At 43.7% G+C, this 12,885-nt stretch overlaps 1 protein-coding gene across 1 annotated transcript in view; it reads left to right on the plus strand.

Annotated features, from left to right (window-relative positions):
• Positions 1–1,908: 1,908 nt before the first annotated feature.
• LOC106563289 (mediator of RNA polymerase II transcription subunit 13-like) overlaps positions 1,909–12,885 on the plus strand; it is a 128,816-nt gene continuing 117,839 nt past the window's right edge. The window contains 1 exon segment of the mRNA XM_014128759.2: positions 1,909–3,509. Coding sequence (XP_013984234.2) covers positions 3,438–3,509 — 72 coding nt within the window. The 5' untranslated portion in view covers positions 1,909–3,437.

Consider the following 12,885-nt stretch of genomic DNA (forward strand, 5'->3'; position numbering starts at 1 on the left):
AATATGCCAACATTCCATACAAACAGCCACAGCCATACAGTAGCTGGAATCAGTTGATGATAGGCCTTAGACAAGTTGTACATGCAACAACTACTGATACTATGTCATGTTATTATACTCACAGAAAACAAACATTTAGAGATTTATGGTCTGTTTACATATATGTTAGAGGCTATTTTATACGGAAAGTGTGTATAAAACCTGTATAAACTGTATTATAATTATATAACCATATTTAGGGCTGACAATATTTCTATTAAACAATGTCAGATATATCAAATGCCTTACTTTTATTTTACAGTATAAGTAGAAGCAGGAAATGCATTCCAAACCATTTTCTTGGTTTGGCATGGGTCCTCAAATCCTCCAAAAGTTCTACAGCTGTACCATTGAGAGCATCTTGACTGGCTGCATCACTGCTTGATACGGCAATAGTACCGCCCTCGATCGCATGGCGCTACAGAGGTTGGTGTGGACAGCCCAGTACATCACTGTGGCCAACCTCCCTGCCATCCAGGACCTCTATATCAGGAGGTGTGAAAGGAAGCCCTGGAAAATCCAACCACCCAAACCATAGAATGTTGTCTCTGCTTCCGCATGGCAAGCGGTACCGGTGCATGAAGTCTGACACCAACAGGCTCCTGAACAGCTTCTATCATTGTGCCATAAGACTGCAAAATAGCTAATGAGCTAACACAATGGCTACACGGACTGTCTGAGTTGACCCTTGTATTTTATTCTTATTTTTGCACTGTCTCTATGTAATCACCGGGCCCTACACACTCCGCACACTGATACTCCAACACACATACAAACACTCACTATAATTTGCTCACACACACATAATATGCACCTACATTTATAATTACTCTACACACACACACCCCCACTCACATGCTGCTACTGCGTTTATCATATATCCTGATGCCTAGTCACCTTACCCTTATAAGGTGACTAGGCATCAGGCTCCCGAGTGGTGCAGTGGTCTAAGGCACTGCATCTCAGTGGTAAAGGCGTCATTACAGAACCTGGTTTGATCACGGCCTGTATCACAACTGTCCGTCAGCGGGAGTCCCATAGGGCGGTGCACAATTGGCCCAGCGTCGTCCAGGTTATGGGGAGGGTTTGGCTGGGGTAGGTCGTCATTGTAAAATAAGAATTTGTTCTTAACTGACTTGACTGGTTAAATAAAGGTTAAATACAATATATATCTATATATATATATATATACATATGTACCTCGATCCAGTATACCTAAACATTGTAAATATGGTATATACAGGGTCAGTTATTTCTTATTGTATATCTCCTGTGTTTTTGTTCTACCTTGTTATTTTTGGTATTACATTGTTATTGATCACTGCATTGTTGGGTTTAGAGCTTCCAAGAAAGGCATTTCACTGTACTTGTGCATGTGACATTAAAACCTTTGATTGTGACACTATCATGGACGTAGTCATTGGGTGATTCTGATTTCCACTCCTTGTTAATGACATCACCTGGGAACACTGTAAATAGAAGGCTCTGCTGTGAATGGTACATTATGTAATAATCAAAATGCAACAGTCTATTATCAATGAAGGAATTGCAACAGTGATGTAACAATAACATGTGTAGGCCTGGTAATGATTTCATTCATACATTCACTGCAACAGTTCTATTGTTAAGCGTAACAATGTAACAACGCAACAATACACTGTAACAATAGGGGAGATGATGTGTGATGTGGTTAGATGACAGCTGATTGTCAGTGAGAGCCACTGGCGCCTCTAGCGTCGCATCAAGGCCTGTATCAAAGATTTTAATCTAAACAGTGCTGTAATCCCTTGCTTTGATCACGTGAGGACTCTACTTGGCCAAATGGGAAAGCGAGTCTCTCTTAGCCTGCCGGCCGCCATTACATTTCTATGCGTGGTGGGCTGCTGTTCGCGTAAGCACTCAGAAGTACACACTCACATACACACATAGTGAGAGCCACACATATTCATACATACACACACACACACACACACACACATACGCTCACTTACGAATGTTACAGCAAAGACACTGATTGAGACATAAACAATGCCTGGAAAGGGACTCGCTGCTTCTGAATTACTTGATGAGAAACACCGCATATCATCGACGGTTTAATGTCTGATTTTTACATCATAAATCTTGCTTTACGATGGAACACGTTATTTTTCCTGTTTTTTTAGAGGGAGATAAGGAGACTAGACTCATCTGACCAGTGTGCAGCATTTATTTCATAATCATAACGTCAGACAGGGATTGTCACCATTACTGGATTGTCAACGTATTCTTGGATACATTACTGCAGCTATTGTGTTTTCAAGCAAAATAAATATTTCGAGGTCTAATTACTAGGAAACTGGGAGGACATTTCGTAATGATATAAAACAGAAAGGAAGGATGGATTTTTTTTTAAAACCTCGTTCTACTGCTGCCGTTTTCCTTCTGGTGGATTGAGTATACTTTTCGTTGGAAGAAATAAGAAAACGTTTTAACATTGACATATTGAATTGACTTTTTGTTTGCGAGACCATCGACTCTTGCTGTCCACCTTGGGTTACCCGACCAAAGAGCAATATTTTATTTTGCAGTCTGCTGTTATTTGCAAACTGAAACAAGGATTAAACATTCCTGTTCACAGTTGCCTGTTGTGTGTGGCAGGCTACATTGTGAGGGGGACGGTGGTGGTAAGAAAGAAAGCTATTAATAGCTCATGCAATTCTAGAAAACTATCACAACTGGTGCATTAGCTTGTGCGGTTGACGGAATCGAATTGAGATTTCTTGCATGCAATTCGCAGCTGACTGGTCTCCAACAGCTAAACGGTCGATTTCGTGTTCAATTAGGGGATAATAAACGCGTAATAAACTACAGCGTTTTTCTAGAAGTTCTCGGACTAAGCACTCATTTTGATGGGGTTTTACGCTCTGGAAGAAAATAATAGATCGACTTCACATGGATTACACTATTATATATATACATTTTTTTAAATTAATCATTAAAGTAGAGCTATCATCAGAAAGACTGGAATGGAAACGGATTGACATTTCTCTCCATGGATTAAGACACGGATACATTTTAGCCTAGCCTACCTGCTTTCTGCGTTTGACAATGATCGGGTTTGGATCGCCTGAGCTGGACTGTAACAATGTTCTGATTTGCGAACCCACTTGGATGTACGAAAACAAACCATTAGTTTGGTATACAGTCAACGCGGGTTATTGATACATTTTGAATTCTTTCTTTGTTGACAAAATAATTGGGCTACTTGAGGTTAGCTGTTGATCTGTTTGACAATTTCTCGTGTTTTGGCGGTGGCGTGGCAGACTTGTGAGGGAACCGATTTGCCACCACTGCTCGGTTTTGATACCGATCAAGGATTTCGAAATGCCCTACACTGACGACCCGATCGGCGGACGATTATGACTACAGCAGCGAATTGGGTGGCTAACGGGGCAAGCCTTGAAGACTGCCACTCCAACCTCTTCTCTCTGGTACAGTAAAACAAATAATGGGTGCACATAAAGACATGAGCGAGGCGTGAGCGACAAGTCATAAGACCGTAGTAGGCAAGCTTTAGATCTGCACTCGCAGTACAAAGGTGAACCAATTGTCGGGGCCGTTATTAACCAATCATTAACGCGAGCCACTGGTCCAGGAAAACTACTGTATTTTTATTACTAAACGTATTATGATACTATATTATACTTCAGGGGCTTTAACACTAGGCCTACATTGTTATGTAGCTTGTTCAAATATATACAGCCTCATAAAAAATAGTAGCCTAATATTGCCAGTTTATTGTTTATGTCACACTTTAATTTCTAGGCCAATAATTTATTTTAAATTACCCAGATTATGTCACTATTGCTTTTTCTTAGATAACAGCATGGTAGCCTAGTGATGTGACATTGTGTAGATAGATTGAACTAGCAGACATACTTAAAAATCAAGACAGACAAAATAATGAACAATAACTAGGCCTATTAAGACTTACACTAAAATCTGGAACACTTTCTCTGAACTGCACTTCTCAAGAACTCACTTGGAAAAAGCAGTTCCACTGTAGCCTCTCAAGTATTTTTTGAGCTGGTGGAAAAATGTGAGGCATTTCCTGATTTTCTGAAAATCATTTTGTAATAGTAGCAATGCAAAGGCTACCATAGGCCTAGGCTATTGCTCAAACAGAGCACTCAAGAGCAGCAGGTTATGACACCGAAAGGTACTCAAAGCAATTATTATACCTGGATTGATATGAAATAAGAGGTATCCAAAAGCTATTTATTCAACCCTTTACCCCCTGCTCAAAGTGCAGGTGAAGTAATGTGTTCCATACTAGAAAGGAAACATGAGTTTTCTGCCAGTAGCATGTCTCAAGTTAACAACAGAATTTCCACTTTCAAAGTCCTTATTGGAAGATTATATGCAACTTTTGCTCAGACTATCAAACAAACCTTTAATTTCCCATGCATTAGCGGAATTCACAAGTTTCTGTTATTGCCTCGATTCCATCCCAACCCTCCATGTCCCAAACGTTTCTCAACTTCACTGAGTTTGACCCTGCACTCACAGAGTTAGCTGCGTTGCACTACTACTACATGCACTGAAGTGGAAAGGCATGTGGGTTGAGTTTGGGCATGGGGTCAGGAGCCACAACAACAATAGGGGTCTTGGGGGCATTTTAGGTTATGATGCTGGTAGTCATGTTCATCTGTAGTAGCATTGTGCCTCTGTTTGTGAGGGTCCGCGGCAGCAGGTGAACCTTTCCACCAATGCGGCCAGCGAGTGTGGGAGGAGAGGAGGAAAACCTTTGCAGGAGATTTATCCAATGCCGTGCAAATTCAGGGAAGCCCTCTTGATTGATTTAGTGCTCTCTGTTGGTATACATTCATTTAATCAGATCATATCTAAGTGCGTTTAGTGCAGTCACCAGAGCTCCCCTGTCAGGTTCTGTCTTTCAGTGGGCCTGTGGAAACAGAGTAAAACAGTGATTATGTTTTTGGTCAACTTTCTGTGCACAGTGTTTTCCCTCCAAAAGACTCCCCCTGCATTATTATGCTATGCTGTGCAGAGGGCTGGCAAGGCTCCACGCTCTCTCTGTCTGTGTGAACAGAAAGGTGAGAGAGAAGAGGAATGTCTGCTTGTTGCTCTGAATATTTATAAGTGGTTAGAGGCACAGCAGTTAGTTACTGTGGTGGCTGTCAGGAAGTCAAAGTCAGACGAAAACTAATGACAAACCAGTGTCTTGTCAAGGAGGGAGAGAGATGGGGAGATCGCTCACGGCAGAGTGCTGAGGTCAAACAGAAAAGCCGGAATTTAGAGTCATGTTTCACGCTCTATTACTATTGTATTACTACTAATACTTCTATAATGACTATTGTGAAGCATATTTGTCATTGTGTTTACATGGTGACAGTTCCTGTACGTATATTATATTTAAATATGTTTACACCTCGGTCTCAGGGTCATGTATCTGCAGCATAGTTTATGTAAGTTGGTGCTTTGCCAGTGAAAGTAATGTTCTGACAGCCTGTTGAACACCATTCCACTGTGCAGTAACCTTGTCTGAATGATTTACTACATGTTATTATTATTATTATTATTGACCATGTCAATAGAACACCTAAAAGGTTTAGCATTAAGCAGCATATATTCATTAGAAACAGATTACTGTCAGCCTATTTCAACTGCACTGTGAGAGAAAGGCTGTTAAATGTAAAATACTTTCAATCTCAGTATCACCATGACTGGTAGGACCCCAAAAAATCCTAGAAAAAGAACGAACAGGAGCCTAAGAAAGAGGGGTATGAAGAAAGAACTTAAACAGTCTTGTTTGAGGCAGAAGAATCTGTCTTTCTTTCTAGTGCTGGATAAAAGCAGTTAGAGAGTGAACGAGTGGAGCAGGGGAATCTGTTTTCGTTTGAGGGAAGTATTATGTGTGATGTGTATTTCCTGAGCGCTAGCCTCGGCCCATTTGAGAGAAAGAGAAAGTGAGAGAGAGAGCGAGAAAGAGAGAGAGAAAGAGGGAGAGAGATCATGGCTGTCCCTCTATAGTTTGGGCAGGTTCTTTATACTGACTCATGCTTGAGTCACTGCTAAAATATGAAACACAAGGAGCGCACAGCCCATGACGCAGGGAGCAGCAGCATGTACACACACACACACACACACACACACACACACACACACACACACACACACACACACACACACACACACACACACACACACACACACACACACACACACACACACACACAGGGGGAAGCAAACACACACACACGCTTGCAAAAACACACTAACGTATCAGAATATGCTCATAAACATATTTACACACACACACAGGGACATGTACGCTTGTACAAACATAGGTTGGATTTTCTTGCTTTAATTAATGGCGTCCTCCTGTCCCCCAGACAGGGCTGCTCGGAGTGAAACACTGGTAATTAAGTGTCGTCAAGTGGAGGTATAATGTGATCAGCTAAGAGGTGCTTATTAGACAAACTGTATTCCAATAGAGGTCCATGCATGTATAATGATAACCAACCGTGTAAGATGGAGAGAGAGGGGAATAAGATAAGAGATGAGCTGGTTAATACAATTGAACAGGATGACCCACTGTATTTAGGTTACTTAGTGGCCCTGCTCATAAGGAGCTATAATAATGGCCAGTATTCAAATGTTAGAGGATTACTACTATGTGCTCAACCAGGACTTTGTTCTTTAAGTACTAAAAGAGAATCAAGCCAGGAATTCTGGGATGCTAACCCTTAGAAAAAAGGGTTCCAAAAGAGTTATTCGGCTGTCCTACATGGAACCCAAAAGGGTTCTACCTGGAACTAAAAGGGTTCTACCTGGAACCAAAAATGGTTTTTCAAAGGGTTCTCCTATGGGGACAGTCTTCCTTGGCTGGTCTTCTTGCTATAGTGTAGTGACAGTTTGCCCTGGCCTCACTTGGAAAGGCTGTGTGTAGAGTTAGCTAATCTCCCTCTGTCACTGCATGGGGATCCCTGTCATCACAACAGGGCTCAACTCAGTGGGGGCTTGTCCCCCCATATCATCCTTCCAGGATAACATCCTTAGCTCAACACAGACCCACCTTACCCCCACTCCTCTGTCCCAAACACACACACATGCGCACACACACACACACACACACACACACACACACACACACACACACACACACACACACACACACACACACACACACACACACACACACACACACACACACACACACACACACACACACACACACACACACACACACACACACCAGCCCAATAGATTACTCCACTACAAATCAATCTATTAACGAGCCTTCTCACTTTTCACATGGGTGGGGCATGATGATTGAGGTTAGGGGAAGGCAAAGAAAGAGGCCTCTCTTTTCTACCAATCCCTTGATATAAATCCTGGGTGGTGAGCCATAGATCTTGTCTGAGCGGGACCTGTCTCAGCCCTGCCAGAGAGTTGAAGTACGACTGAAAAAGAGAGGAGAGGTAGCCACCTTGGTCCTGTGTGGGACAGGGTGTAGGACAGGGAGATGGGATGGGGACAGAGAGTGGGACAGGGAGTGGGACTGGGAGTGGGACAGGGATGGGGACAGGCAGTGGGACAGGCAGTGGGACAGGGAAGGGGACAGGAGTGGGACAGGGAGTGGGACAGGGATGGGGACAGGCAGTGGGACAGGCAGTGGGACAGGGATGGGGACAGGCAGTGGGACAGGGAGTGGGACTGGGAGTGGGACAGGGATGGGGACAGGCAGTGGGACAGGCAGTGGGACAGGCAGTGGGACAGGGATGGGGACAGGCAGTGGGACAGGCAGTGGGACAGGGTGGGACAGGGCAGTGGGACAGGCAGTGGGACAGGCAGTGGGACAGGGATGGGGACAGGCAGTGGGACAGGCAGTGGGACAGGGATGGGGACAGGCAGTGGGACAGGCAGTGGGACAGGCAGTGGGACAGGGATGGGGACAGGCAGTGGGACAGGCAGTGGGACAGGGAAGGGGACAGGGAGTGGGACAGGCAGTGGGACAGGGATGGGGACAGGCAGTGGGACAGGCAGTGGGACAGGGAAGGGGACAGGGAGTGGGACGGCGATGGGGACGGCATGAATGGGGTAGGCGGGAGATCTTTTGGAGAACAGTGGCTTGATTTTGAAATATGTCAGCCCTGCAGTGCCAGCTGTGTGCTATTCTTAGCCCTCTGGTGTTCCTGCATACAGGGCGACAGAAGGGAGAGTGGGAAAGAGGAGTTGGCAGGAATGAGCAGTAGCGAGGCCGATGCTGTGGCTGCTACTGAGGGGGTGTCTAACATTGTGATGCTCCTCAGCCAGGCCTGCCCTCTTTATCTCCATCAAAGGGACACGAACTGTTTGAGTGACACTTAGTTTTTTCCCTCACACTATTTCACACGGCTCGATAGAGTTTCACCACACTGGTTTCCCACCATAACGCTGGCTTTTGGAAATCTGTTATCATGATTTCCATGATGCGATTTCTCATATGTGAACTTGATACAAGCTTGCTTGTTTGGATATCAACATGCTGTGACTGGGAGAGGATTAGGTGTCATCCAGAGATGCTGTAAGGACGTCTTACAGATGTTGTGGTCTTTGTTACTGCAGCACTGAGAAGCCTTTTGCAATTACCATAATTGACCCAGCAATCTTGATAGAGAGAGCTTTTCCATTTAAAGGAGCTATCTCTCTCGGCTTGTAACTTGGCTAATATTTTTTTGTGCTTCTGACAGCTTAGCCAATATATGGTACTTGGCTGCGATTCAATAACAGTTATACTCAAGTTAAAGGCTGTTTAAAGCCACAGAAGTGTGTCTGGGATAAGAGTAGCTAGGCGAAATACTTGTTGTGCGGTTGTGAAGTCTAATAACGATGCGGTCATGTCCTATTGAGAAATGATCCCCAATGAATCAGCGGTGCACTCTCGAGGAAGCGAACATGCTAGGTCCAGATTGTTGATTTGAAAACCATCGCAACGCATTGATTTGTGCCGTGCTGCTGCCACAAGTGTGCTCTCATCTTAAATTAGCAGACATCCGGCCTTTTCACATGGTAATGAACATTTGCACCACTCAATCTCAGCTCTGGCACACACAGTAAATGGGATTTCCAATATAATGTGGAGACACGTTGGAGTCAATATAGTCAACGATGCCTAGTCATGCAGTGCATATTGAGCCTCAGCGATGATACAAAAAAATGTGCTATCTAGAACCTAAAGGGTTAGATGTTCCCTTATGAACAAGATAAACTATGTATATGTAAGGGAAGCAGCCCAGAGTTGTACTGGAGTACTTGAAGGTCATGTTAGGCTGTGTTAAGATGTTGCGAGAGACAGGAAGTCAAGGCACTCAGTCAGTGCAGTCACTTCTCTGATTCTTCTCTTGAAGGGCTCTGATTCCATGCTGCCACTCCCACTTGGTAAACAAACAGCAGATTACAGGCAGAAGAGAAGTGAGCTGCAGGTCTAAACCTGTTCTGGTGTCAGCGCGTGGTTCTGTACTGCCAGCGCTGCAGACAGAGAGAGGATGTCTGTTTCTGTTGTTTACTTAGTGTAATGAAGCAAGTCATGTTAGGTTCATGGACATAGGACTTGTTCTTTTTTTCTGTAGTCATTCAATTTGAATTCACTTTTAATTACATAGGCTACATCCAATTATTTATATCATATTTCAGACTTTCATTTACATCTGTCCAATTTAAATGTTGAACACATTTCTGCTGCCTCCTTGCAGTGCTCAATGAAGTCAGTACATCTGGATAATGTCAAATTGTTCAAAACAAAAGCACAGTCATAATCTTCAGAGTTACCTTATATACTGAAAAAATATAAACGCAACATGTAAAGTGTTGGTCCAATGTTTCATGAACTGAAATAAAAGATCCCTGAATTTTTCCCTACACACAAAAAACGCATTTCTTTCAAATTGTGTGCACAAATTAGTTAACATCCCTGTTAGTGAACATTTCTCATTTGCTAAGTTAATTCATCCACCTGACAGGTGTGGCATATCAAGAAGCTGATTAAACAGCATGATCATTACACAGGTGCACCTTGTGCTGGGGACAATAAAAGGCCACTCTAAAATGTGCAGTTTTGTCACACAACACAATGCCACAGATGTCTTGAGTTTTGAGTGAGCATGCAACTGCAGGAATGTATGTCCAATATGTCCAACCGGCCTCACAACCGCAGACCACGTGTAACCACGCCAGCCCAGGACCTCCACATCCGGCTTCTTCACCTGCGGGATTGTCTGAGATCAGCCACCCGGACAGCTGATGAAACTGAGGAGTATTTCTGTCTGTAATAAAGCCCCTTTGTGATGAAAAACTAATTCTGATTGGCTGGCCCTGGCTCCCCAGTGGGTTAGCCTGGCTCCCAATTGGGTGGGCATGTGCCCTCCAAAGCCCACCCATGGCTGTGCCCTTGCCCAGTGATGTGAAATACATAGATTAGGGCCTAATGAATTTATTACAGTTGTGTGATTTCCTTATATGAATTGTAACTCAGTAAAATCATTGAAATTGTTGGATGTTGCGTTTTACTGAAAATGTATATTTTTGTTCAGTATAGTTGGATATTAATGTGTTGCTTCTGGTAAGTCAGGGGCTTTCCTGACATTTATATTGTGCTGGATATAGTCATTATTATTATTATTCCAATCAGAGACAGTGAATTCCAGGTGCATAGTAGCCAATGGAGGTGTTACCGGAGAGAGAGAAGGAGGGGAGGGCAAGAGATGGAGAATTACATCCCTTTGTAATTTACAGTCAACGGAACAGACCCCTAAACGGCTTGAAATGTTATCTTTCTGCCGTAACCCTGGAGACAGAATCTTGAAAATTGAATAAGTTGCCGAAGTCTTACAGATGGTGTATGTTGCCTAGCAACTGTTTTTACTTCCCTTTTTCTTCCTGGTGTATTTCTTCTGGCCTGTCACAGTTAATTAAGTTGCACTGGAGACACACTTCTGGTAAATGTATTTGCTGATTAATAATTCACGTTAAGCAGGGCCACTGTTTTAGGTAGGTCCTCTGTTTAAGATTGAACCCAACATCATGGCCCCATGTCTTTGTTTGTCAGCATTTGTTTGCCACACCAAACACTGGCTATGTGCGGCCTCTCTCCCCCTTCTTCATTGGTCTTCCTCCTTCTCATGTCCCGCCCCTCTCTCCTTGCATCAGGTGAGAAGTCAGAGGTTGATTGTAGCTCTCCGCAGTGTGAGCCACAGCTGATTGGCAGGTCCATCCGTCACTCTGCCCCCGGGGACGGGTGTAGCTCTAATTAGGTCGCTTGGCTTGCCTGCCTCCTAGGGCCAGATCCTACAACAGAAACACGATCAAATGGCGCTCCTTCCTTTGTAGGGCCTTGTAGAGGTGCCGGCAGAGGGCAGAATAAAAGCACCTGTTTAGTGCCGAGAGCCTTAGAGGCCATTTTCTGCACCTGTTTGGTGCTTTTGTGTTCCTGTCTTGTCCCCTCTGCTATGCTCATATCTGCAGAGCTCCCTGTGCACTGTAAAATGCAACAGGGGAAAAAGCAGGCGGTAATATGGGTTAATTTGATTTCAATGGGCTAATTGAAGAAGGGGGATCTAGCCTGTTCTGATTTCTCGTAGTCAATCAGACTGATCATTATAGGCTGTCAGCACTTCCAGTGTCTGCCACCCTCCCTGCCCCATGCGGAAAAGAGATTCTTTCTGGTTTTCAAAATAGTTACATTTTTCAACACTGGGCTGCTTTAGAACAGACTACAGGGTAAAGGTAATTTCAATTTCCAAATCAAATAATTTCAGGAGTTGAGCAATAATTTTATGAAAATAATACAAATATTTTCCAATTCATGTGAAATCTATTTATGACTTGAATTTCAGAAAATAGTTTCTACATTTGAGCTAAATGGATTTGACTCTGTAGAGTCTTTTTGGATGATATGTGAGTGTCATGTCTACAGTATTGTAGACCTATCAAACAGCTTGTTAGTTAAACAAACCCCACATATTGGCAGCATGGCAAGTGTCTTCAGATATTTGACGGGCTGAAAATGCCACCCTGACAGAAAGTGTTTCACAGAAGCTTTGATAGGTTAAGCTGCTGATATAAGCTGTCTCTCTATTGCCTAAAGTGCTCTCCTCTGTCCAACTCTATCGCTCTTACATAGCTACAAGAATCCCAGAGTGGTATCTGTGTTGCACTCTCTCATCATTCAGATTGTGACGCTTTGATACCAGGTTCTCATCTCCCAACTGGCGAGGAGACCCACCTGTTTAAGACACCCACATTCTAAAATACTAAATGGCCTTAAATAGTGAGTAAGTTACTTTTTAGAAACTCAAGCTGTTTGCTAAACTGAACTTAACATTCAGATGGAAAAGATAGCGTTGTGTGTTGATAATAAGTCAGAGTGTATGGTGAAGTCCTCTGGGTTCCTGTAGAACTCCACACTGCTTTGTGCTATGTTTCTGTTGTCGCTGCTTACAAAAGGCTGCTTTTTATCAATGGCTACCTGTGGGTTTGTGTAAAGAAACACTGGAGTGCCCTAACAGTGTTGTTTGTCATGTAAGGGGAAGGAAGGAAGTGTTCTCCCCAACTATTCAGTCTTGCCTCTGCGTGTGTTGTCTTGCATGCCCTTGTGTTCAATGCACACCTTTCTGTTCCAGACTGTTGCAGTGCCTTGTGTGCACGAGCACGCGTGTCTTTCAGCATGGAGGTAAAATGGCCTTTGCGGCATGGAGGTAAAATGCGAACAATCCATTCCCTGCTTCTCAAAGAGGTTTTCCGCAACGCTCCAAGTTGCTAGCCCTTTCCTGCAGTCAGATGACCTAGTGACCTCATGGGTGGAATGTT

Source organism: Salmo salar, chromosome ssa11, assembly GCF_905237065.1.
Source record: "Salmo salar chromosome ssa11, Ssal_v3.1, whole genome shotgun sequence".
Taxonomy (NCBI): domain Eukaryota; kingdom Metazoa; phylum Chordata; class Actinopteri; order Salmoniformes; family Salmonidae; genus Salmo; species Salmo salar.